The sequence below is a fragment of the Aquarana catesbeiana genome, linkage group LG07 (assembly GCF_042186555.1).
Source record: "Aquarana catesbeiana isolate 2022-GZ linkage group LG07, ASM4218655v1, whole genome shotgun sequence".
Classification (NCBI taxonomy): domain Eukaryota; kingdom Metazoa; phylum Chordata; class Amphibia; order Anura; family Ranidae; genus Aquarana; species Aquarana catesbeiana.
Genome location: NC_133330.1, coordinates 232,171,980 through 232,197,813, shown reverse-complemented (window position 1 = coordinate 232,197,813; position 25,834 = coordinate 232,171,980). Strand labels below are relative to the sequence as shown.

Below are 25,834 nucleotides of genomic sequence, written 5' to 3'. Positions count from 1 at the left end.
CAAATCTGTTTCATCACTGTAACCCCCTGCTCATCTGCCCACCAATGTAACCCCTGCTCATCTGCCCCACCACTGTACCACCCTGCTCTACTGTCCCACCACTGTAACCCCCTGCACATCTGCCCCACCTCTGTACTCCCTACTCATCTGTTCCACCACTGTAACCCCCTGTACATCTGCCCCATGACTGTACCTCCCTGCACATCTGCTCTACCGCTGTACCCCATGCTCTTGTCTCACTGCTGAACCATCTTCTCATCTGTCCTAACACTGAACTTATCTGCTCATCTGCCCAACCAATGTAACCCACTTTCTCATCTGCCCCACCACTGTAACCCCCTGCTCATCTGCCCCATCACTGTACCCCCCTGCTTTTCTGTCCCACCGCTGACCCCCCTTCTCATCCTTCCTGCTACTGTACCTCCTTGCTCTACTGTCCCACCACTGTAACCCCCGCTGCTCACTCATCTGCCCCATTAATGTACCCCTTTTCTCATCTGCCCCATCACTGTACCTCCCTGCAAATCTGCTCCACCGCCATATCCCCATGCTCTTGTCTCACTACTGAATCACCTTCTCATCTGTCCTAACACTGAATCCATCTGCCGCTTTCTCATCTGCCCCACCAATGTCCCTCCTGCACATCTGTCTCACCTCTGTACCCCCCTGCTCTCCTGCACACCACTGTAACCCCCTGCTCATCTGTCCCACCGATACACCTCCTTTCACATCTGCCCCACTGCTCTACCCCCTGCTTTTCTGTCCCATCACTGAAGCCCCTTCTCATCTGCCCCAACACTGAACCCCCCTGCTCATCTGTTCCACCACTGTAACCCCCTTCTCATCTGGCCCAACACTGAACCCCACTGATCATCTGCCCCATCACTGTAGCCCCCTGCTCTTCTGTCCCACTGCTGAACCCCCTTCTCTTCTTTTCCACCACTGTACCTCCCTGCACATCTGCCCCACCGCTGTACCCTCCTGCTCTTGTCCCACCTATGAACCCCTCCTGCTCATTTTCCCCACTGCCGTACCTTCCTGCTCATCTGCTTCACCGCTGTTCCCTTTTCTCATCTATGATATGCGTGATATGCAGAGTGATGAAAGGAAGCAGAGATGAGACACATCTACCTGTCCTGGCACACTCATCCTGCTGATCCACCTCTCGCATCCAGCCCACCTGCTTGTATGTGATGTCACATTCAAGCATCTGTAATGGATGCGCAATGATGAGCTCAGGTCAGGGGCATTTTCTTAAAGCAGTGGGCCTGTGTGCAGGATCATAAGTTGGGCCCCCCACTGTGTCTGGCTTAAGCAGTGGCCAATGACAGTCCTCCTGAAAACAGGGACCCCCCCCACCCTAGCTGAACTGCACTCAATCTCTTCCCCATCACAAAAGCCGACGATCGCAGCTACAGCAAAGTTAGAGAACCAAACAATGTTTCCCATCTTTTACAATGTGTGGGGGCACAGTGCAAGTGGGGAATTCTGAAACTGGAATGCATTAGTGTCTGACGTTCCCTGAACTGCTCTGCAGATGGTGAGGTAGTTGAGTGCCGGCAAAAGAGGCTTCGCCTTCCAAAGACCCTATCCCTTCCATCCTCCCTCTTCCCTTTTTTTCCTTTCCTTTTCCCTCTCCAACCCATTGTGTGGACATTGCTCCAATTTTTCTTCCAGTTTTAAACCGTAACTCCAAATGACACGTTAATCCCCATATCGCCTATGCCCTGTGTGTACGCCATTCATTATCTTACATGACTGAGGTTCTCTTTGTTTCTTGTTATCAGCATTGTTCTCATATTACTTTAACCAATCACCCTTGAAATGGTGGTTTGAATTGCAACCTTGATCTATTGAAATGCCTATTTTATAATGATCTGTTTCTGAGCCTTGTAACAACGTTTACTGAATTGTTTTGTATCGGTTAATTGTTTAATAAAAACGTTAAAAAAAATAATAATCCTGAAATATAACAATATATAATGAATAGAAAAGAAATGCACACAAATGAAAATGTTAGTGTCCCCTTACATTACCGTATAATAGATACATGTTACCTTATATTTGTGATTAGCAGAAAACAAGCCCCTTACATTTGATGTAAATGTAAAATTCTGCCCCCAACATTGGTGGTGGGGTGTTGGTGAAAGATCATTCTGCCACTGTCCAAAGATCCTATAGCAACCTCTGGAGAAAGCCCTAGTTGAACCCTAGGCTGCATTACAGATTGGAAGGCTAATAGACTGTTAAGTCATTGCTGAGAATGGAAGGGTACCAGGATAACCTGAGCTAATAAAATGAAGTGTTCTGTAAAATTTGAGAATGAATTACTCCAGTGCATTTTAAGGTCTGTTAGGGCTTGTTGTAAGGCTCATTTACATCTTGTGTACACTATGTAAGTATTTGAGTGCCATCAGCTGACATTATAGGCTTGTCAATTAGACAGATCTACTGTAAACAGCCTGTAGTAACAAGCAAGTGACTAGCTCTATCAGATCCAAAACTGATCTGATCACAAAAAGCTGAGAACATATCAATGCACTTAAAAATATATGCAAAATAAGACCTAGAAACATTAATCAAAGGGAATTTGCACTTCTAAAATAACAGATGATGCTTCCCCAGTAGAATTATTGCCGTTAATGCACTCTAAATGGATTCCTGCTGCCCAGGTGTGATAAGCCAGTAGGGGAGGACTTGGATGTCCACAGACACATCTATACACATACATACATACATACATATACACAGTGGGAATGGAAAGTATTCAGACCCCCTTAAATTTTTCACTTTGTTGTATTGCAGCCTTTTGCTGAAATCATTTAAGTTCATTTTTTTCCTCATTAATGTACACACAGCACCCCACATTGACAGAAAAACACATAATTGTTGACATTTTTGCAGATTTATTAAAAAAGAAAAACTGAAATTTCACATGGTCCTAAGTATCCAGACCCTTTGCGGTGACACTCATTTATTTAACTCAGGTGCTGCCCATTTCTTCTGTTCATCCTTGAGATGGTTCTACACCTTCATTTGAGTCCAGCTGTGTTTGATTATACTGATTGGACTTGATTAGGAAAGCCACACACCTGTCTATATAAGACCTTACAGCTCACAATGCATGTCAGAGCAAATGAGAATCATGAGGTCAAAAGGAACTGCCTGAAGAGCTCAGAGACAGAATTGTGGCAAGGCACAGATCTGGCCAAGGTTACAAAAAAATTCTGCTGCACTTAAGGTTCCTAAGAGAACAGTGGCCTCCATAATCCTTAAATGGGAGACGTTTGGGATGACCAGAACCCTTCCTAGAGCTGGCCTTCCGGCCAAACTGAGCTATCAGGGGAGAAGAGCCTTGGTGCGAGAGGTAAGGGTCGGTTCACACTAGGACGACTTGTCAGGCGACCTAGCCGCCTGACAAGTAGCTTCCCGTTCAGTACAACGGAACCTTTCTAATCGGAGGGACGCAAGTCACTCTGACTTAGAAAAAGGTTCCTGTACTACTTTGGGGGCGACTTGCATAGACTTCTATATAGAAGTCGTTTTGCAAGTCGCCGCCCCTGTCGTGTCCAGGTCGCCTGAGGCAGTCGCGCTGCAAGTCGCGCTGCCTCAGTGTGAACCGGGGCTAAAGAAGAACCCAAAGATCACTGTGGCTGAGCTCCAGAGATGCAGTAAGGAGATGGGAGAAAGTTGTAGAAAGTCAACCATCATTGTAGCCCTCCACCAGTCGGGGCTTTATGGCAGAGTGGCCAGATGGAAGCCTCTCCTCAGTGCAAGACACATGAAAGCCCGCATGGAGTTTGCTAAAAAAAAAAAAAACACACCTGAAGGACTCCAAGATGGTAAGAAATAAGATTCTCTGGTCTGATGAGACCAAGATAGAACTTTTTTGGCCTTAATTCTAAGTGGTATATGTGGAGAAAACCAGGCACTGCTCATCACCTGTCCAATACAGTCCCAGCAGTGAAGCATGGTGGTGGCAGTATCATGCTGTGGGGGTGTTCGCTGCAGGGACAGGACGACTGGTTGCAATCGAGGGAAAGATGAATGCGGCCAAGTACAGGGATATCCTGGACGAAAACCTTCTCCAGAGTGCTCTGGACCTCAGACTGGGCCGAAGGTTTACCTTCCAACAACACAATGACACTAAGCACACAGCTAAAATAATGAAGGAGTGGCTTCACAACAACTGAGCAAAGGGTCTGAATACTTAGGACCATGTGATATTTCAGTTTTTCTTTTTTAATAAATCTGCAAAAATGTCAACAATTCTGTGTTTTTCTGTCAATATGGGGTGCTGTGTGTACATTAATGAGGAAAAAAAAAGAACTTAATTTTAGCAAATGGCTGCAATATAACAGAGTGAAAATTTTAAAGGGGTCTGAATACTTTCCGTCCCCACTGTGTGTGTGTGTGTGTATTATATATATATATATATATAGGCAATAAAAAGTATGTGAACCCTTCTTTTGGAATGATATGGATTTCTGCACAAATTATAAAATCATAAAATGACCTTCATCTAAGTCACAACAATAGACAATCACCGTCTGCTTAAACTAATAACACACAAACAATTAAATGTTACCATGTTTTTATTGAACACACCATGTAAACATTCACAGTGGAAAGGTGGAAAAAGTATGTGAACCCCTAGACTAATGAGATCTCCAAGAGCTAATTGGAGTGAGGTGTCAGCCAACTGGAGTCCAATCAATGAGAAGAGATTGGAGGTGTTGGTTACAGCTGCCCTGCCCTATAAAAAACACACACCAGTTCTGGGTTTGCTTTTCACAAGAAGCACTGCCTGATGTGAATGATGCCTTGCACAAAAGAGCTCTCAGAAGACATACGAATAAGAATTGTTGACTTGCATAAAGCTGGAAAGGGTTATAGAAGTATCTTCAAAAGCCTTGCTGTTCATCAGTTCACGGTAAGACAAAATTGTCTATAAATGGAGAATAGGAGTGGGCGTCCAGCAGGGCTTTTTTTCAGCCGGAACTCACCGGAACTGCGTTCCAGAACCTCTGGCAGCCCTCTCCTCTCCTGGAAGTGACATGTCTGCTGTCTGCACGATCATCAGAAGCATGTCTCCCATCCCTGCAGCAGCCTGTCTCACTCACACACAGCAGAACGAAGCTGTCTCCTCCCCCTCCTCCTTCAGCTCTGTATACACACAAGAGGAGGGGGAGCAGGAACACGTGCTGACTTCAGGTCTGTAAAACTTTTCTATGCTTTATAGATAGACAGGGAGGAGGGGGAGAGAGTGGCTGGGATTGGGAAGGAGGAAACGAAAACGATGTACACTTGGTGGAGTGATTGGGGGATTAGGAGGATATGTGCTTTGGTATGAGAAAGGACATATGCTAGAAATCAGTGTGGGATTAATTTGAAACCTGATAGCCCCTTCAAGCACTAGCCTCCCTCTCCCCCCAGCACATTTCCAACCCCCCCTTCCAGCACTAGCCCCCCTCTCCCCCAGCACATTTCCAACCCCACCCCCTTTCAGCACTAGCCCTCCCCTCCCCCTCCCAGCACTAGCCCTCTCCCCCCTCCGGCACTAGCCCTCTCCCCCCTCCAGCACTAGCCCTCTTCCCCCCCTTCCAGCACTAGCCCTCTTCCCCCCCTTCCAGCACTAGCCCTCTCCCCCCTCCCCCTTCCAGCACTAGCCCTCTCCCCCCTCCCCCTTCCAGCACTAGCCCTCTCCCCCCTCCCCCTTCCAGCACTAGCCCTCTCCCCCCTCCCCCACTAGCCCTCTCCCCCCCCTTCCAGCACTAGCCCTCTCCCCCCCCCCCCTTCCAGCACTAGCCCTCTCCCCCCCTTCCAGCACTAGCCCTCTCCCCCCCTTCCAGCACTAGCCCTCTCCCCCCCATTCCAGCACTAGCCCTCTCCCCCCCTTCCAGCACTAGCCCTCTCTCCCCCCTTCCAGCACTAGCCCTCTCTCCCCCCTTCCAGCACTAGCCCTCTCCCCCCCCTTCCAGCACTAGCCCTCTCCCCCCCCTTCCAGCACCAGCCCCCTCCCCCCCTTCCAGCACCAGCCCCCTCCCCCCTCTTCCAGCACTAGCCCCCTCCCCCCTCTTCCAGCACTAGCCTTCTCCCTCCCAGATATTCTCCTTCTCACAGAGGACATGATCATGGCATCTGGGACCCCGAGAGATGGAGGACATTTACCTTGGAGGCCCACACAAGCTCCTGCTTGACAAGTTAGTGGAGTCTAGTGCAAGGACTCAGCCCAGATTCATGGGACGCTGGAATTTTGTTTAAATCTCAGGAAAGGCCCATTAAAACTGGGACAGTATGGGGATTTGAATTTGGATTAGAAAGGGGGAAAGGATTTGTGTTTGCGGGGGAAAAGTTTGTACTGGCAGGGGGGATTTAGGTGGGAAGATATGTGATGGAACTGGGGAGAGGACTTGTGTAGGAGGGGCTTGGAGGAATGGAGACAAGGGGAGAAGAATTGTTCCAGAATGGGGAACATGTTGTGCTGGAAGGAGAGATTTGGGGGAGAGAATTTGTACTGGGAGGAGGATTTATGCTTGGGGGATGTTGGGGTGGGGTATTTTTGCTGGGATGAGGAGCTGTGCTGGGATATGGATTTGTAGGGTGGAAGGAGATTTGTGCTGGGAAGGGGAATTTTTTTTTAAGGGAGTGCTTTGCAGAGACTGAGTTCATTCAGAGAGGAGTGCATTGTGAAAGTGTGTGGGGGAGGGGGAATATGTGCAGAGAGGTAAAGTTTGTGTGCGTTTAGCAGAGGGGAGAGCATTGTACACAGAGGAGAGCTAGGGAGAACTTGTGATGAAAGGAGAGCTGAGAAAGTATGTATGTGGAGGGCGAGGTCAGCAGAAAGGAGAGCTGGGGGGCTTTGTGATGAGAGGAGAGCTAGGAGGGGGATTTTGGGGAATTTGCCTTATGTGATACATTTGGTGCCGCTGTAAATCTCTCCTCTAAGGAAGGTGTGTCTGAGGGCAGGGTTTGGGTGTGGCTGGGGGTGGGGTTTGGGTGTGGCTGGGGGTGGGGTTTGGGCGTGGTTGGGGCAGAGAGTTGGACAGAGGGTGAGTTCCTGCACCTTTTCTCTCATATAGCGGCGATCGTGAGGGGTCCACCCGACATGTTTCAGCTAAGGCTCCTTAGCTGAAACATGTCGGGTGGACCCCTCACGATCGCCGCTATATGATATTTGAGCTTTTTTCGTTCTTCCAAAATGTGAGTCTGTTTTTTATTATTTTAATAAATTAGTGTTTTAAAAACGTTATTACGCTATGTGAGTTTCCTTTGCTCCTTGCATGGCATATGTATTACACGTTTGGCTTAAGCTGGATTATCCATGGGTGAGGAAGCCGTGCTGTTACCCCTTTCTCTACCATCTGTTGATGACATCTGACAAGACACACCTTCCAGAACCAGTGGTTACTAAGCCTTCTTGACTTGTCCGGCGTACGCCATTTCAGGTCAACTTGTTCCGGTAAGCCTCCTCTACTTCTGGTGTTGGCCCCGGCACTGATGTACAATCTATACACACTTGTGGTCTTCTTTTTACTCACTCGTCAGATCTGGTGTAATCATCCATCTGTGAATTTGGGAGTTTTTTCCACCATCTGGCCACTCATCACCCCCACAGAACTCTGCTGATGTTCTCTTCACTATTTTTTCTACACAATATGGACAGTTTTTATGATTTTTTATTCTGTTTGATGTTTGGTTTATGGAACCAGCACTGGTTTCTACTAATCACTGGCACATCTGACCACCAAGTTTTATTATTGTTTATTTAATTTTCTATATGATCAACACTGTCTAATTACCTGTTATTATCCATACTATGGTCATACATGTTTTGGTAGCATTCACTATTTTTATACTCACTTATGTATTGCGATACACACGAGTGAAATATAGCGCTACACTTTTATTATTTTTATCTTTCCCTCGATTGCAACCAGTCGTCCTGTCCCTGCAGCTGAAAAATACCCCCACAGCATGATGCTGCCACCACCATGCTTCACTGTTGGGACTGTATTGGACAGGTGATGAGCAGTGCCTGGTTTTCTCCACACATACCGCTTAGAATTAAGGCCAAATGTTCTATCTTGGTCTCATCAGACCAAAGAATCTTATTTCTCACCATCTTTTTAGCAAACTCCATGCGGGCTTTCATGTGTCTTGCACTGAGGAGAGGCTTCCGTCGGGCCACTCTGCCATAAAGCCCCGACTGGTGGAGGGCTGCAGTGATAGTTGACTTTCTCCCAACTGCATCTCTGGAGCTCAGTCACAGTGATCTTTGGGTTCTTCTTTACCTCTCTCACCAAGGCTCTTCTCCCCAGATAGCTCAGTTTGGCCGGACGGCCAGCTCTAGGAATGGTTCTGGTCCTCCCAAACGTCTTCCATTTAAGGATTATGGAGGGCACTGTACCTTAAGTGCAGCAGAATTTTTTCTGTAACCTTGGCCAGATCTGTGCCTTTGCCACAATTCTGTGTCTGGGCTCTTCAGGCAGTTCCTTTGACCTCATGATTCTCATTTGCTCAGACATGCACTGTGAGCTGTAAGGTCTTATATAGATAGGTGTGTAGCTTTCCTAATCAAGTCCAATCAGTATAATCAAACACAGCTGGACTCAAATGAAGGTGTAGAACCATCTCAAGGATGATCAGAAAAAATGGACAGCACCTGAGTTAAATATATGAGAGTCACAGCAAAGGGTCTGAATACTTAGGACCATGTGATATTTCAGTTTTTCTTTTTTAATAAATCTGCAAAAATGTCAATTCTGTGTTTTTCTGTCAATATGGGGTGTTGTGTGTACATTAATGAGAAAAAAATGAACTTAAATGATTTTAGCAAATGGCTGCAATATAGCAAAGAGTGAAAAATTTAAGGGGACCTGTATACTTTCCGTCCCCACTGTAATATATATATATATATATATATATATATATATATATATATATATATATACACATACACACACACATGCATACGCACAAACATACATACAAGTATGGTCAAGCAGCACTCAAATAATACTGCCCAATCTTCACAAGTCTCAACATACATAACACTGTAGGCACTCCATCATTCCCCAGTAGTAAAGGCATACAAAGAAGAAAACTTGCATAATGTGGCAAGGTTAAAACCACACAATTTATTAAAACAGTTAAAAGTGTGCACTCACATAGAGAACAAGCCAGCAAGGCAACATCACATTGTAAGCATCAGATTGGTGAAATGTCTCTGTGCACTCTTGCTTCTGGGAACAGTGTGCGTGACATCACTTCTGCTGGCCACGCTCAATGGGCTTCGACCTAGCTGACATCAACAACTACTCCTCGTGATGATGTCCTTCCTGACGTTGCACTTAAGGAGTGACTCGCATTGCTATTTTTCTCATTATGGATACTTGCGAGAATTGGTAATTTTTATGTTGTTTATTAATTTGACCTACACGTTTGGTCACAAATTACGTGTCCCTGGGCAGCGTCATTTGTGATGAAACGCATAGGGGGAGCGATGTGCTGGGGTCACCACCACCCTTGTGTCCCAAAAGGATGGGTCTGTTTGGTTGTGTGCCAGCGGGCGCACCAAACTCAAGGCGCTATTGTTTTATCACTGTTGTAAGTCCAACTTTTTTTATTTGCTTAAAGGATTTACACCATCTGGAGCATTTTGTATTTTTGGTGAGCCGCATATCCATCCTACTAAGCCTTGCAACCAGGAGAAAAGCCCAGGCTGGGTTATAAGCCATAGGCGCAGAGTGATCCCTTGTAATGAGGGATCCACTGGAGCTGGTAAGCAGGTTATTCAGCTGTTCCTCATTCACGATAGACTCATTCTGTCTATCCAATGAACGCTTCTGGATCATTTTGTGTGACCAGTAGCAGCACTCCCCTGTTTTGCCAATCTGGTATATATAGCACAGGCGTGTGGGCATACCCCTGATGACGTCACATATGACAAAACAAAACAATCGCCGGGACGCTAAGCATACACGTTCTGTGCATGCGCAGACAGATCTGTATGGATTTTTTACCTGTAAAGCACTACTTTTTGCTCATTTGCATTGGAGAACTTTTTCCAGTCTCTTATGTATGCAGCATTTTTACCAATAAAACGCCTTAAGAGACATTCTACACTATTTGGAGTTTTTTTTCCCCTCTTTGCATATTCTCACTTCCTGCCATTGATGCTGTCTGGCTACCATCTGATGTGCACGGATTCTTCAGATAGGGGACGCCTGAGTATATCAGTGGATCCTTGATTCTACTAAGTGCTGTTTGACCCCCCTGAGTAATTTGAGTAATGGAGGTCGCAGGCTTTTTGGTAAGCCTTTTATCCTAATGAGGTGACGGGTATCACGGTGTCAAGCACTTGGTCTACGCTCCATATTGCACTTGAGATCCCTTCCATTGGATTTCAGCTACACATGAATTTTTGATACTTATATTGCACTTTAAGGCATGCCTGTGCATTGTCACATATGCATCTTGTTGTTTGTATTAGTGCACATTAATTGCATAAAATTGCACACTTGCATTGCTTCATATATAATAATATAATAATAATATATATTGGTTATTAGTTGGTTTTTGGTTGTTTGTACTATTGCACATTTATTACACTGAATTTGACATTTGCACTTTGACACGTTATTCATCCATGGGGTCATTTTCTGCATAACTTAGCGCTGCACTTTATTATTTGTATTGTTGTTTGGTGCCCAATATCTGGATTATAGTATCCAGCTGCAGGTCACATTTCATTATTTAATATTATTTTATTCTTTACTCATTAAGCACAGATATTACTTTACACTTATTTAGAAATACAAATGTGACAGAGGTTCTAACCATTTCCCAATCTGTCCAAAATTTACAAAAAAGTTTTGGCTGAAGTAGGTCTTTTAATAAAAAAATAAAAAAATAAATAAAAATTTGCATTTTGTCAATTTTACTCTGAACCTTTTTTCCTTTCAAAATTACGAACTGTAATTAAAAATATAATGTTTTAGTCATAACTTAAACAACCTTTTACAAAGTACATGCTACATAATCCTGACAATCATGAGCAAACCCAATGTATTAATACCTATTAGAATTGGGGGTAATGTTTTTATACTGTTAATTAGGTCGGTCCATTTTTTATTTGATGTAGGACTCAAGTTTGAAGGTAAAACACAAGTAAAATATCTAGGATTTCAACAAGTACTCTAATTACTTGCTAGACCTTTCTCACTATAACTTCCTAATTAATATTTGGACATCATCTTCAGTGCAGAAATCCCAGTGGCTCTGGGCTGTTTTGTTTTTTGTACTGGGATACTAATTTGATTCTCATTATTAGCGATGTAGCTAGATCTCTGCATATCACAGCTGTGATTAAAACAACAAAAAGTGCATGCAGCTGTTCGCAGTCTAAAATAAGTGGAATTATTAATGGAGTTCAAATAGAATTGGCTTGTATGAAATGTGCTTTCTACTGGTTTAATAAGCTTACGATACTTAAAGTTCAACTGAATTTAAAGTTTAGATCAAATAAACACATCCCCGTGGCATAAAAACAAAAAGATGTAAAAAACCCTTACATTTTCTTTATAAAGCAGCCACACCTCAACTAGAAAGCCCGTCCTCTGTTGAGTGGAGGGAAAGGACACACCCCCTCTACACAGTCTCATAGGGAAAAATCCACAGCTGAGATTGTCAATCACCTGCTGTGTTCTGGGGTGGGCAGGCCATCTTCTGGGATTGTCTGGTGTTGGGATACACACTCAAGGTGGCTAGCAGAGGAATTACAGAGCAGACAAATCAAACTTGGTGCTTTAAATAGAGGCAAGTACACTCTACAGAAGGCTTGGAGTTATTAATTTTTCATTATAGAGGTTTACAACCACCTTAAGGCTGCTTTCACACTGGGGCGGATGGGTGTTGATGGTAAAACGCCGCTAGTTTTAGCGGCGCTTTACCATTGTTTTAGCAGCGCTATTCAGCTGGTAGCGGGGTGCTTTTAAACCCTCGCTAGCGGCCAAATAAAGGGTTAAATGCGCCCGTGTAGCACCACTGCCGAAGCGCTTTGCAGGCTCTTTGGCAGCAGTGCCCATTAATTTCAATGGGCAGGAGCGGTGGATACATCGCCCCTTCACCGCCCCAAAGATGTTGCTAGCAGGACTTTTTTTAATGTTCTGCCAGTGCAGCGCCCCAGTGTGAAAGCACTCAGGCTTTCATACTGGGACTGCAAGGGGGGGCGTTTTACAGGTGCTATTTTTAGGCCAAAAGCTCCTGAAAATGCCTCAGTGTGAAAGGGGTCTAAAGCTTACTGTAATAAAATTTTTTTTTAACATTATGCATATTGCAGCAAAGAGTATCATGTTTGTACCATAGTGCTCTGAGCTTCACTATGCCAATAAAGTTGGACATAGATGGCCCAAAATTTGGCCGATTTTTGCGGAAATGCAATTGACTGAGCCAGGTGGAAAATTATCCACGGAACAGTTATGGCAACTTATCAGATATAGTCACTGTTTGGCAATTCTAGCAGCAGCAGGCTGAATAGTGGAGATTCATCCATCAATGCTGGTAAGAATAGATAGGAGAATTGATGGATTTTCTCTTGCACATGGAATGCCCAAAATTTGAGGTGTCTGTGGCCAGCTTTACAAATTTAGCAAAGATTACAAATTGTCTGTTTATGGGCAATGGGTGTTTGATATTACAAGACACCATAGAGCAGTGATGGTGAACCTTGGCACCCCAGATGTTTTGGAACTACATTTCCCATGATGCTCTAGTACACTGCAGAAATGTAGTTCCAAAACATCTGGGGTGCCAAGGTTCGCCATCACTGCCATGGAGTCTCTGGTCAGGTCAGAAATACTTTTTTACAATTAGCAGGTCAGCACGTAGCAAAGCCTGCTTATGTAATGAAAAAATATGACAACCCTGTAATAGAAAAATACCCATAACAAATAGGTGACACTGCACTACTCTGGTGAAAGTATGTTAAAAAAAAAAGAAGCAAAAAACAAATAACTTTTTATTTTTATTTTACATACTGTGTGTTGCTATGGCCATTTGTATAGTGACTTTATTGCAATAATATGGAGTTAGATATATTATTTAAGAGCATATGTTTACAGAGGCTCTTCCCCTCCATTGATATGTAAATAAACCAGTTGGATAGGTCTTGGAGCTGAGACAGGAAGTTGTCCGCAGGTTGTGATGTAAGCAGGAGTTAGGGGGAAGAGATTGAGCTTTTGAAAGAAACACATGTTCGGACAAGAGATGTGTTTGGAAGGACGATAGAGGAACATATGGCTGCTGGATAACTTTGGAGACATTTTAAGTTGGACTGAGCAAGGAACCATGAAGGACATTACATCTTAAACCCTTAGTCTAGTAACTGTTTAGTTTACATAATGCGTACATATTGTACGTGTTTATATTTGTAGTCATATTTTTGTAAGCGATGAGTTGTGTTGTATTCTGTATTCTACAGTTGTATGTGCAGTTTTTCCTGTTTAGTAAAGCATTGATACACTACAGAAGTCTAAGCTTCCTTGGTTTTACCACAAGAAATGTAATAGACGCAAAGCAAAACATACTGTTATCAGTGTCCCTAATCACGGCCACCCACTCAGTGTCCCTACTCACCTGTGCACCAGTCGGGTGTCCTTGATCACCACCACACCAGTTAGGCCCTCTTAACATGGCCAGGTTGGTGCAGTTGCTGGATTCCTGCATAAGAATCTGTGGATTCTTTCTGCTGGAATAACAGGCTCGGACATCTGTCCCTATCTGCAACTAACTGCTCTGTGTGCAGCTACATGCGAACAGCAGCGGTCGCCATCAGCCTGCCATTAGTTTAAAAGGGCTGAGCGGTTGCTGCTGGCATAACCTGGTTATTTCAGCAAGAATCCACAAATTCTTGTCACAGGAATCCAGCATGTAAAAGGGCCTTACAGTGTCCCCGATTACTGCCACAGCAGTTACAGTGCCTTGAAAAAGTATTCATACCCCTTGAAATGTTCCACATTTTGTCACGTTACAACCAAAAACGTAAATGTATTTTATCAGGATTTTATGTGATAGATCAACACAAAGTGGCACATAATTGTGAAGTGGAAGCAAAATGATAAAATGGTTTTCAAAATGTTTACAAATAAATATGTAAAAAGTGTGGCGTGCATTTGTATTCAGCCCCACCGAGTAAATACTTTGTAGAACCACCTTTCACTGCAATTACAGCTGCAAGTCTTTTTGGGGATGTCTCTACCAGCTTTGCATGTCTAGGGAGTGACATTTTTGCCCATTCTTCTCTGCAAAATAGCTCAAGCTTTGACTGGGCCATTCTAACACATGAATATGCTTTGATCAAAACCATATCATTTTAGCTCTGGCTGTATGTTTAGGGTCTTTGTTTTGAACCTCCGCCCCAGTCTCAAGTCTTTTGCAGACTAATGCCCCGTACACACAGTCGGATTTTCCGACCGAAAATGTGTGATAGGACCTTGTTGTCGGAAATTCCGACCGTGTGTAGGCTCCATCACACATTTTCCATCGGATTTTCCGGCCCACAAAGTTTGTGAGCAGGATATAAAATTTTCCGACAACAAAATCCATTGTCGGAAATTCCGATCGTGTGTACACAAATCTGACAAAGTGCCACGCATGCTCAGAATAAGGATAAGGGATGAAAGCTATTGGCCACTGCCCCGTTTATAGTCCTGACGTACGTGTTTTACGTCACCGCGTTTAGAATGATCGGATTTTCCGACAACTTTGTGTGACCGTGTGTATGCAAGACAAGTTTGAGCCAACATCCGTCGGAAAAAATCCTAGGATTTTGTTGTCGGAATGTCCGAACAAAGTCCGACCGTGTGTACGGGGCATAACAGGTTTTCTTCTAAGACTGCCCTGTATTTGGCTCCATCCATCTTCCCATCAACTCAGACCAGCTTCCCTGTCCCTGCTGAAAAAATGCATCCCCACAACATGATGCTGCTACCACCATGTTTCACCATTTTGCTTTTAGGCCAAAAAAGTAAAATTTTGGTCTCATCGACCAGAGCACCTTCTTCCACATGGCTTCTAGCACACTGCAAATGGGACTTCTTTTGTTTTTTTTTCAAAAATGTCTCTCTTCTTGCCACTCTTCCATAAAAGGTAAGATTTGTGGCGTGCACGACTAATAGTTGTCCTGTGGTCAGATTCTCCCACCTGAGCTGTGGATCTCTGCAGCTTCTCCAGAGTTACCATTGGCCTCTTGGCTGCTTCTCTGATGAATGCTTTCCTTGCCTGGCCCGTCAGTTTAGGTGGGGGGCCATTTCTTGGTAGGTTTGCAGTTGTGGTATTTCATTTTCGAATGATGGATTGAATAGTGCTTCGTGAGATGTTCAAAGCTTGGGATATTTTTTTTATAACCTAACCCTGCTTTAAACGTCTCCACAACTTTATCCCTGACCTGTCTGGTGTGTTCATTGGCCTTGTGTTTTTGTTTATATTTACTTTCATTCATATTGTTTCATGTGTTGTTGAAGTTTAGGATGTCCTTTGGGTGGAAGAATAGATTCTTGGCAGTCACTATTTCTGCCGGTGTTCTGCCAAGAAAGTTCCTCTCGGCGGATAAGGACCCCCCTCTACTGCGCAGGCGCAGTGCCTGCGCAGTAGGAGCCATCGGAAATAGCCGAAGCGAAATGGAATCGAAATCAGCTGAACACGGCGCCTGTAAGAGGGCCCCTCGCGGGCTCGCCACGCTTCGGGCACGGCCTCACTGCGCTCACCACTTTTTTATTCTCCCTCTAGGTCAACTTGGATGGTGGGGCTTGAACCTGGACCTAGGGCGCAGGCGCCGTGTACAGCTGATTGAAGTTTTTCAGCTTCGGCTATTTTCGACAGCTCCTAGTCATTTGTACTGCGCAAACGCAGCGCCGTACAGGGGGGTCCTTATCTGCCGGGGGAACTTTCTCGGCAAGACACCAGCTCTTCTTTACTCCTGGACAATTTGGGGGGGGGGGGGGGGGGATACCAACATCTTGGAATTTTTTTTATCTTAGGTATGTTACCATGGTCGCCCCCTTTGGGATGCTGTCATATGCACCAGTCTAGGCCTTTACCCATTTCCAAATTCTCTATTTTTGGTTTATTGTGGATATTACATAATTAGGGGTGTTTGGCATGCATACATCTATCTTGTTCCCACGAGTACCACACATCTTCCCACAGGCCAGGCAGGGGGACCTGAGAGCTTCAATTACTATGCCCGTCAATATATGTAATGGTTTTTCTTGCAATTTCACCCCTGTTATGTAGTTATGTGTATTTTTTTTTCTTTTTTCCTCGAGTTCCCTTCGCTCCTAAATGTGATATTGACAGTATGTCTTGTATTATGTAGTAATTGTTATGTTTTCCAGATGGATTACTGCTTTTTGATATTAGTGACACAGAAAAGCTTTGTCTAGATGTCCTGAGGAAGGGGAAATCCCTTGAAATGCGTTAACTTACAGAACTGTTTCATGTGCACTATGTTTGTAAAGTTGTGCAAAATTGTCAAAAATGTAAAACCTCCACAGGAGGTGCACGTGTAATGGCTTAACCTTCATATGTAATAAAACTGTTATTAATATGTTTTACTTTATGATATGCCTATATCACTGGTAACGCATACTTAAAGTCTCCATAGTCTTCTTTCATTTGGTATTTATACTGGCCTGGCATTGTAGTGCCTCAAGAAATGAGACAGGTAGTCAGTACATCAGGTTTGATCACATTTTCAAATATATATAATAAATATATAATAGCCGAATACATCTTGGCCTAAAAGGTATAACAAAAGATTTTTTATTTGCAAAAGTATTAACAGAAACTAAGAAAAAGATGTTTTTTCCCCTTTAAATTTTGTTTACATAGCAAAAAAAAAACCTCAGTGGTGATTAAATGCCACCAACAGAAAGCTAGGTCTCAAAAAATGATTTGATCAGTTTTGATCTCTTTAGCTCCAAGACTATCATCTCCAAAGGTTATGTAATAACTTCATAGAGATGATCTTGCAGCTCTGAACATGACATGAACCACTACCAATCCTAGAGGATAGAGCTTTAACAACTTCAGCCCCGGAAGGATTTGCCCCCTTCCTGACCAGGCCATTTTTTGAGATACGGCACTGCGTCGCTTTAACTGATAATTTTGCATTCGTACGACGTACTCAAACAGAATTTATGTCCTTTTTTCCCCACAAATAGAGCTTTCTTTGGGTGGCATTTGATCACCTCTGTGGTTTTTATTTTTTGCACTATAAACAAAAACCGATATATATTCTTCTACATATTTTTAGTTAAAAAAAAGCGCAATAAGCGTATATTGATTGGTTTGCACAAATGTAATAGCGTCTACAAAATAGGGGATAGATTTGTGTCATTTTAATTTTTTTACTAGTAATGGCGGCAATATGCGATTTTTATCAGGACTGCGACATTGTGGCAGACAGATCGGACACTTTTGACACTATTTTGGGACCATTGACATTTATACAGCGATCAGAGCTAAAAATAGCCACTGATTACTGTATAAATGTCACTGACAAGGAAGGGGTTAACGCTAAGGGGGCGATCAAGGGGGTTAACTGTGTTCCCTAGGTGTGTTCTAACTGTAGGGGGGGTGGGACTGTCTAGGGGAGGCGACCAATCGATGTTCATACTTAGTATAAACACACGATCGGTCTCCTCTCCCGAGAGAACCAGGATTTGTGTGTTTACACACACACACACACACACACACACATCCCCATTCTGTCACAAGCGATCGTAGGTGCCCAGTGGACATCGCGCCTGCCGGGCACGCGCATCGGCTCCGGGGACATGCGCGTGCCTGCTAAGACGTCTTAAAGGAGCGACATACAGCTACGGCGATTTGCTCAGCCGTGCCAACCTGCCGCAGTATAACTGCGGCGGCTGGTCAGATAGCGGTTAAAATGCATTCATCTGAAGTGTGAAGCATTTATCATGGTCCAGTAAGAACCCTCTGCATTCACAAGTGCTAGGATCAGCTAAAAGCACAAACCCTGGAGTACTGTTAACCCGCAGTGTCTACATAGCAGAGAAGGTTGTGATAGCTTTCTCCCACTTCCAGCTAAGACAATAATTTCTATGGCAACATGGTTCACATGTCAAGAAACCTAGACAACAATAAAAAATAAAAAGCTGACAGGTGGTTCAAGCTGTCCCCTACTTTACTGAAAGTGACACTTATTTTTGTCTGGGTTGTCGTTACATATTTTTCCTCACTTACCGTCTAATGAAAAAGCGGTCACAGTAAGTATGGGGAAATCTCTCCAACAGTAACAGTAAAAACCAGGTGTTCTGTCAAGAAGTGCCCCCCACTGAATAGTACCCGAGCATGCGCAGGACGGAGCCGCACTTCAGCTGATTTGCCGATCAGCTGGAGTGACGTGACCAGGGCTCAAGTGCACATCGTAGGAGGCATCTCTCGATGGGAGATACCATTTCACGGCCACAATTGAAACCTATACAAACAGCGAGGGGGTGCCGTAGTTCTCACATTGTGGCTCGCTGTTGCGGGGCGGCTTTACAGTGTGCTGATGCTCTGGTTTTGTTTGTGTTGCAGGGTGGGTTTGCTGTGTTGAACGACCGGTTTTGCCTGTGTGAAAGGGCGGGTTGCAACACAGACAAAACCAGCTCTTAAACACAGCCACTAGCCGCCCTCCAGCAGCAGTGATGCACAATCTGAGAACTACGGTCTCCCCCGCTGTTTGTATAGGTTTAAATTGTGCCTGTGAAATGGTATCTCCCATCGAGAGATACCTCCTACGATGCGCAGTACATACCGGGCACGTCTCATCATAACACCGGCAAAGGTTTTGATCCTCAAAAACTAAAAGAAAAAAATTGGCTTTACATATACTTTAAATCTTGCTGATTGATAAAATGACTTTCAGGGTGACATAGGAAGCTGAATTGCCAAACCAGACATCAAATCAGCATAATCCCTTCTGTGACGAGGCAGAAGTCAGCCATGTTGGAAAGGAACCTGCACACCTTTCTGTGTGACCTTCTAAAGATAGAAGTCAAGATAGTGAGGTCTCTGTGGAAAGAAAAGGAAAGGGGTGGGGTTGGGTGAGTACTGAACACAAGGTCGCCCTCATTTTTCCCAAGAACTTGCCATTTGGTAACAGAAACAGTTACATTTAAATAGAAGGCAGCCAGAGAAGGTTACGCTTTTGATAGACTGCAGTATAGCTTAGAGGACAAGTTCACCTTTGTATAAAAATAAAATAACCACTTTTTTGCAGGAAAAAAAATGTGCATTTATTATTTTTGGTATGCTGCGTAGAAACACATCTGTAATGCTAGGTTTTTTTTTTCTGTATTAACCTACACAGAGGTAAAGTTTTTTTTTTTTTAACAAACATGTTACACTTGCCTGCTCTGTGCAATAGAATTGCACAGAGTGGCTCTGAACCTCCTCTTCTTGGGCCCCCCACCTGCTCTCTAGGCTATCCTTCTTCTTTGCGCACCACCATAGCAAGCCAGTTGCTATGGGGGCACACGTGTGAGCTTGCTTCTGAGGTGAACTGTGTAAGTCAATAGACACACATAGCTCAGCTTGGCCCTGCCCCCTCTTCTCTGCTCATGCTCACAGGACTTAATTGAGAGCAGCAGGAATGAATGGCTCCTGTGAGAGCCGCTACAGACAGGGACAATGCTGGATCAAATGAGGACTCAGGTAAGTATTTAGGGGGTGAAGAGGCGATAGAAATACTGTAACAACTTTTACCTTTATATCGGGAATGCATGAAGGTAATGTCTTGGCCTTACAAACACCTTAAGATTTTAAATATTCTCTATAAAATTCTTACTATCTGGACGTTACCTTCCTAACAAAATGACAATACTAATGTATAAGAAGATACCAAATCAGTTTGATATTAAACACACCTATCCAGAAGGATAATAAGCCAAAGAGCTCCTAGGGGAAACATACCAGAAATATACATGAAACATATCATGTTTGGTATCTAACAAGTAGTAATGCAATTCTGTTAAATAATGCACTAGTTCTAGGAGTGTGAAACCTTGTCATATGGAAATAATAGGATTTTTATAACAGCTTACCTGTAAAATCCTTTTCTTGGAGTACATCATGGGACACAGAGCCTTAAGTAATTACTTAATGGGTTATAGGCTGCCTTCAGGTGTTGACACTGGTTAACCCAATCAAGGAAGTTTACTCCCTATATAACCCCTCCTCCTTCCAGGAGCACATCAGTTTTTGTAGCAAAGCAATATACTTAAATCCCAAAAAAGAGGGGAGGGACGTCTGTGTCCCATGATGTACTCTAAGAAAAGGATTTTACAGGTAAGCAGTTATCCTATTTTCTTTATCATACATCATGGGGCACAGAGCCTTAAGTGACTACTTAATGGGACGTCCCATAGCAATGCTACTTGAGGGGTGGGAGTCACAACCCGCAGGGTACCCCCAGACTTGAGGATCTATACTGCTGCCTACAGCACACTGCGCCTGAAGGCGATATCCTCATACCTCCTTACATCCACCTGATAAAACTTTGTGAATGTATGCACTGAAGACCAAGTTGCGGTCTTGCAGATCTGAGCCATGGAGGCCTGGTGACGCACTGCCCAAGAAGCACTAACCGACCTGGTAGAGTGTGCCTTAACTTGAAACGGGGGAATCTTAACCCTTAAAACATAAGTTTGAATTATTGCCGAATCCACTTAGCGACAGTGGATTTCGACGCTGCCTGTCCCTTCTTTGGACCCTCTGGCAGAATAAATAAGACATCAGTCTTACGAATCTGAGCAGTTGCCTTTACATGGATTTTCACTGCTCTCACCACATCAAAACAATGTAGTGACCTTTCTTCCATGGAACATGGTTTTGGAAAAAACGATGGCAGGACAAGATCTTGGTTCAGGTGAAAACCTGAAATTACTTTTGGCAAAAAGCCTGGACGAGGGCGTAACATCACTCTGTCCTCATGAAAAATGAAATATGGCTCTTTACAAGAAAGAGCAGCCAATTCTGAAACCCTCCTTGCTGAGGATATAGCAACCAAAAATACCAACTTCCTTGTCAAAAGGACTAAGGGAATATGTTGTATCGGTTCAAATGGCTGTTTTTGTAACACAGATAAAACTAAGTTTAATTCCCAAGGGTTCAAGGGACGTTTTACGGGCGGATTAAGCCGCGTCACCCGCTGTATAAAGCCCCGGACTAAAGAATGAGTAGCAAGTGGTCTTTGAAATAAGACCGATAAAGCTGAGACTTGGCCTTTAATAGTACTTAAGGCTAATTTCATTTCTACCCCTAATTGTAGAAAGGCAAGAATTCTGCCTGATATATCTCCGAGGGTGCCAACCCTTGGATTCACACCAGGAAACATAAGCCCTCCAGACTCTATAATATATAGTTCTGAAAGCTGGCTTCCTTGCATTAATCAGGGTAGAGATAACCCACCCGGAAAGCCCACGTCTCTTTAGAATGTGGGTTTCAATAGCCAAGCCGTTAAGAGACCGTAAGGAAGGATGGAAGATTGGTCCCTGAGAGAGCAGATCTGGCCATAGTGGGAGGGACCAAGGGCCCTCCACTGCCATCTTTATGATTTCTGCGTACCATGACCTTATGGGCCATGCTGGTGCCACCAGAATTACTGGCTTTCTTTCCAGCTTGATCTTGCAAAGAAGTTGTGGCAGCAACTGAATAGGGGGAAATGCATAGATCAGTGAGAACTGATCCCACGGGGTCACCAATGCATCCCTTCCGCATGCAAGTGGATCCTTGGTTCTGGCCACAAAGTTGACTAACTTCATGTTGAATCTGGACGCTAGAAGATCTACGTCCGGAGTCCCCCATCTTTGGCAAACAACCCGAAATATGTCGGGGTGAAGAGACCATTCCCCTGGGAATAACTGCTGGCGACAAAAGTTGTCCGCCTGCCAATTCTCTACTCCCAGAATAAGGACTGCTGAAAGGCATGAAACATTCCTTTCTGCCCAAGTTAGAATATGGTTTACCCCTCTCTGCGCTGAGAGACTTCTGGTGTCCCCTTGGTGATTGATATAGACCACAGCTGTGGCATTGTCGGATTGAATCCTGACAGGGGAATCCCGTAACCTGAAAGTCCAGGCCTTTAGAGCCAGACTTACTGCCTGAATCTCTAGGATATTGATGGGCAAGGTTCTTTCGGTTCTTTACCACTGTCCCTGGACAGCTGTCTTTTCTAGTACTGCTGCCCAGACTGAAAGGCTGGCATCCGTTGTTACCACCTTCCAGATGACTGATCTGAAGGATTTTCCTTTCAGCAGATTCTGGGTTAGTAAACCAAGTGAGGCTTTGGGACACTCTTGGGGACAGCTGCATTAGCAAGTCTAAAGCTTGAATTGTTTTGTTCCAAACAGACAGGATACTGTTTTGCAACAGTCTTGAAGTAAACTGGGCATAGGGAACTGCTTCAAATGAAGACACCATGGTTCCTAGTAACCTCATGCAAAGGCGAATGGAGGGGTCACCATTTGACCTGATCATCCGCACCAGCTCCTTTATGGAATTTATCTTTGCCTGAGGCAAGAACACCCTTTCCTGGGCTGTGTCTATGATCAGACCCAAGTACTCCAGTCTCTTTAGCGGTATTAAGTAAGATTTCTCTAGGTTGAGAATCCAACCCAAACTTTTCAGATAGTTGGTTGTGGTGCGTACGTTTTGCTCCAAACGAGCCACCGACTGATCTATTAGCAATAGATCGTCTAGGTACGCTACGACTGTTATGCCCTGTGCCCTTAACCTGGCTAGAGGTGGGGCCAGTACTTTGGTGAACACCCAGGGTGCTGTGCCTAGCCCGAAGGGCAGGGCTACAAATTGAAAATGCTGCTGTTCTAACTCGAACCGCAGAAACTTTTGATGAGAGGGAAGTATAGGGACATGCAGATATGCATCCCTGATGTCGATTGATGCCAGAAGTTCTCCTCCAAGAAGGATAGAAACTACTGACCTGATCGTCTCCATGCGAAAGGAGCGGATCTTCAGGAACTGATTTAAATCTCTTAGATCTAGAATGGGTCTGACGTCTCCACTTGGTTTTGGTACCATGAAAAGATTTGAATAAAACCCCAGACCTTGCTCTTTTGTGGGGATCTGTATGATCACCCTTTGAGATATTAATCGGTCTAGTGCCTGAAAGAGAGATGGTCTCTTCTCTGGATCTTTGGGAACGCTTGACCTCAGGAAGCGAGACGGGGGAAAGTCCCGAAATTCCAGCTTGTACTCCAGCATTACCATGAAGATGACCCATCTGTCCTAAATCTCCTCTTTCCAGACTTCTGAAAACTGCAGAAGTCTCCCCCCCCCACCTTGGTGGGGGGGGGTTGCCTCTTCATGATGAGGCTTTTGGATTCTGCTTTGCAGGTTTCCGACCCCAGGACTTCTTTTAAACCTGGGTCTGACCCTGAGGTTTTCCTCTGGAATCGGACAGTGAAGGCCGTCGGCACTGCCTAGAGGCGGAAACCCCTGGTGCAGGGGAAAGAGCCCGTTTAAATGAAGGGCGTTTAAACTTTCTCTTGATTGGCAAGAGAGTACTTTTCCCACTAGAAATTGTTTGGATATATTTATCCAAGTCTTCTCCAAATAATGCTCCCCATGAAAGGGGAACCCAGTTGGGAGGTTTTTACATGGTGCTTCAGCTGACCAATTTTTTAACCACAGGATTCTACGCATATGCACAAGCGTAAGGCGGAACGCCTGGTGAATAGAATCTTTAATGGCATCTATGGCAAAGCATAATGCCTTTGGTAGTTCAGCAAAATACCCGAGCTTGTTGTGTAGGAACCTCTTTAAGGAGCTGTTTAAATTGGTCCTTTAGGGATTGTCAGACGCCTATCGCAGCGACTGCAGGCTGAGTAACGGCACCTGCCAAGAAAAAGGCAGACTTTAGCAGGGATTCCAATTTTTTATCTGCTGGATCCTTAAGCATCTGTGCAGGAGGGAGAAAATGCTTATCCGGGTGATCCCATTCAGCAAAAATAAGCTTTTCTAGTAATGCATGTGCAGGAAACGGATAAGAAGGTTTTAAGGAACCCAAGGAAGCAGCTGAGCTTTCAGGAGACTCCGTTAGGGGTAGCATGAAAGTAGAACGAACCATGTCCGTAAGAATTTGTATCAGCAATTTCTCAGATTGAGAGGCTGAAAAATGTTCATCTACAGTTGTTTCCTCCACAGAGGAATCATCGGTTTGCTTTTCCTCCTGATCGACTGAGGGAAACACCTTATCCTGTGCCCACTGTTCCCCTTGCAAAGGTTCTGAAGTGGGGGAAGGGGATCTAGCACGCTTTCTATCCATTTGAATGGAGGATGCGATTAAAGCCACTAATCTTCCTTCCGGACCCTACAGGGGCTGAGATGTGAGAAGCAGCTGCACCATCAATTTGTTCCAATGGCTTACCCTGGCTTGCCATAATTGGTAATTCAGGTGAGGATGACAGCATGGAAATGCGACTTGAGATCCCAATGCCTGGGGGTGAAACCTTTAGTATTTTTTGGTTTTTGTGGTGTCTTTTTTGGCAGGCATAGTCCTAAGTACAAAAACAGAGTCACTATACAAATTTGCACTTAACTGCCGAAAATAGTCATGACTTTTAAAGCCGCTATACAGTTCAGCCTAGTGCTGGAAAAAGAGTGTCATTACTGTATTAGGAATGCCAGTTTTGCAACCCATGTGTGTCCCACAGCTCATGTCCTTGTGTTGCAGGCTGCTTGTCTCTTCCTCATCAGCCGAGGACAGACTGTCACAGCTGTGGTATTTATCTGTTTTTAGCCTGCCATGCGTTCTCATAGACGTTCACGGCACCACGATTAGGCCCCCTAACCCTCTGGTCCCATCAGGGGGGAGAAAACACTTTTGCAGCTTTCTCTTACCTTGCAGAGTCTCCCCTCTACACGAACGGGCTCAGGTGAGTAAAACGAGGGGGGAGGGGCTGGGGGGCTGCTGAGTGACAGAAATTTTTAAACCTTAATGCATAGGATGCATTAAGGTGAGAAAACACAAGGTTTTACAACTCCTTTAATGATTAGATACATTTCAGAAAGACCGGAGTTTCCACAAAGCAGCTTTGTATTGTATGACTCTGATATTAGCAATGTGGTAACCTTTGATTCTTTGTACACCACTATTATATGACAACACCCATTTACACTTTATAACCTTGTTATATGCAACGTGATAACCCTTTACTCACTCTCTTTTTTTTACTGTACAACATTATTATATGGCAACCACCATGTTTATACCTCTTATACTTTGCCTAATACTTGTTAAAACCTTTTCTTCAATAAAAACATTGAACAATAAATCACCTTTCATGCTTTTTGTATGCTTTTGCTACTCATAGAATGATGAGGCCCAAGTGCCTTCTGTGAAAAGCATGTAAAAACTTAATGTAAAAATCAAAAACCTAAAACTAAAAACTTTTCTGGGTAACAGAAGCTAAAGAGATTGATTCCTTAAATATTTTGACACTACAATACCAAGGTTGACCCATTTACAAAAGAGTAATAAGAGTAATAAGAGTGGAATTGTTGAGTGTCAAAAGAGTGATCCATAAATTCTGAAATCTGTCCATTCCACTTAATGGTCACAATAATTTTGTGAATCCTCTAGCCAGCATTATTGTAAACAGAAGACAATACTTTAGCAGTATTTCAATGCACAGGAGAGCAATAGAAGACCAGATGTTACTGTCATACGCAACAATGTTTTATACAAAAGTGTTATACAGTAACAGTTAAAACCCCTGCTATTCCCAGGACTGTATTTAGAGAG

General features: G+C 44.1%; 1 protein-coding gene across 2 annotated transcripts in view; it reads right to left on the bottom strand.

Annotated features, from left to right (window-relative positions):
* SNX7 (sorting nexin 7) overlaps positions 1-25,834 on the bottom strand; it is a 210,070-nt gene that overhangs the window by 24,973 nt on the left and 159,263 nt on the right. The window contains exon 9 of one of the 2 annotated variants that reach the window (XM_073593097.1): positions 18,901-19,083. The exons of the other annotated variant lie outside the window; for it this stretch is intronic. Within the exon in view, the coding sequence (XP_073449198.1) occupies positions 19,054-19,083 (30 nt within the window). The 3' untranslated portion in view covers positions 18,901-19,053. Of the gene's footprint in view, positions 1-18,900; positions 19,084-25,834 lie in introns of those variants that run through there. 2 annotated transcript variants of the gene reach the window in all.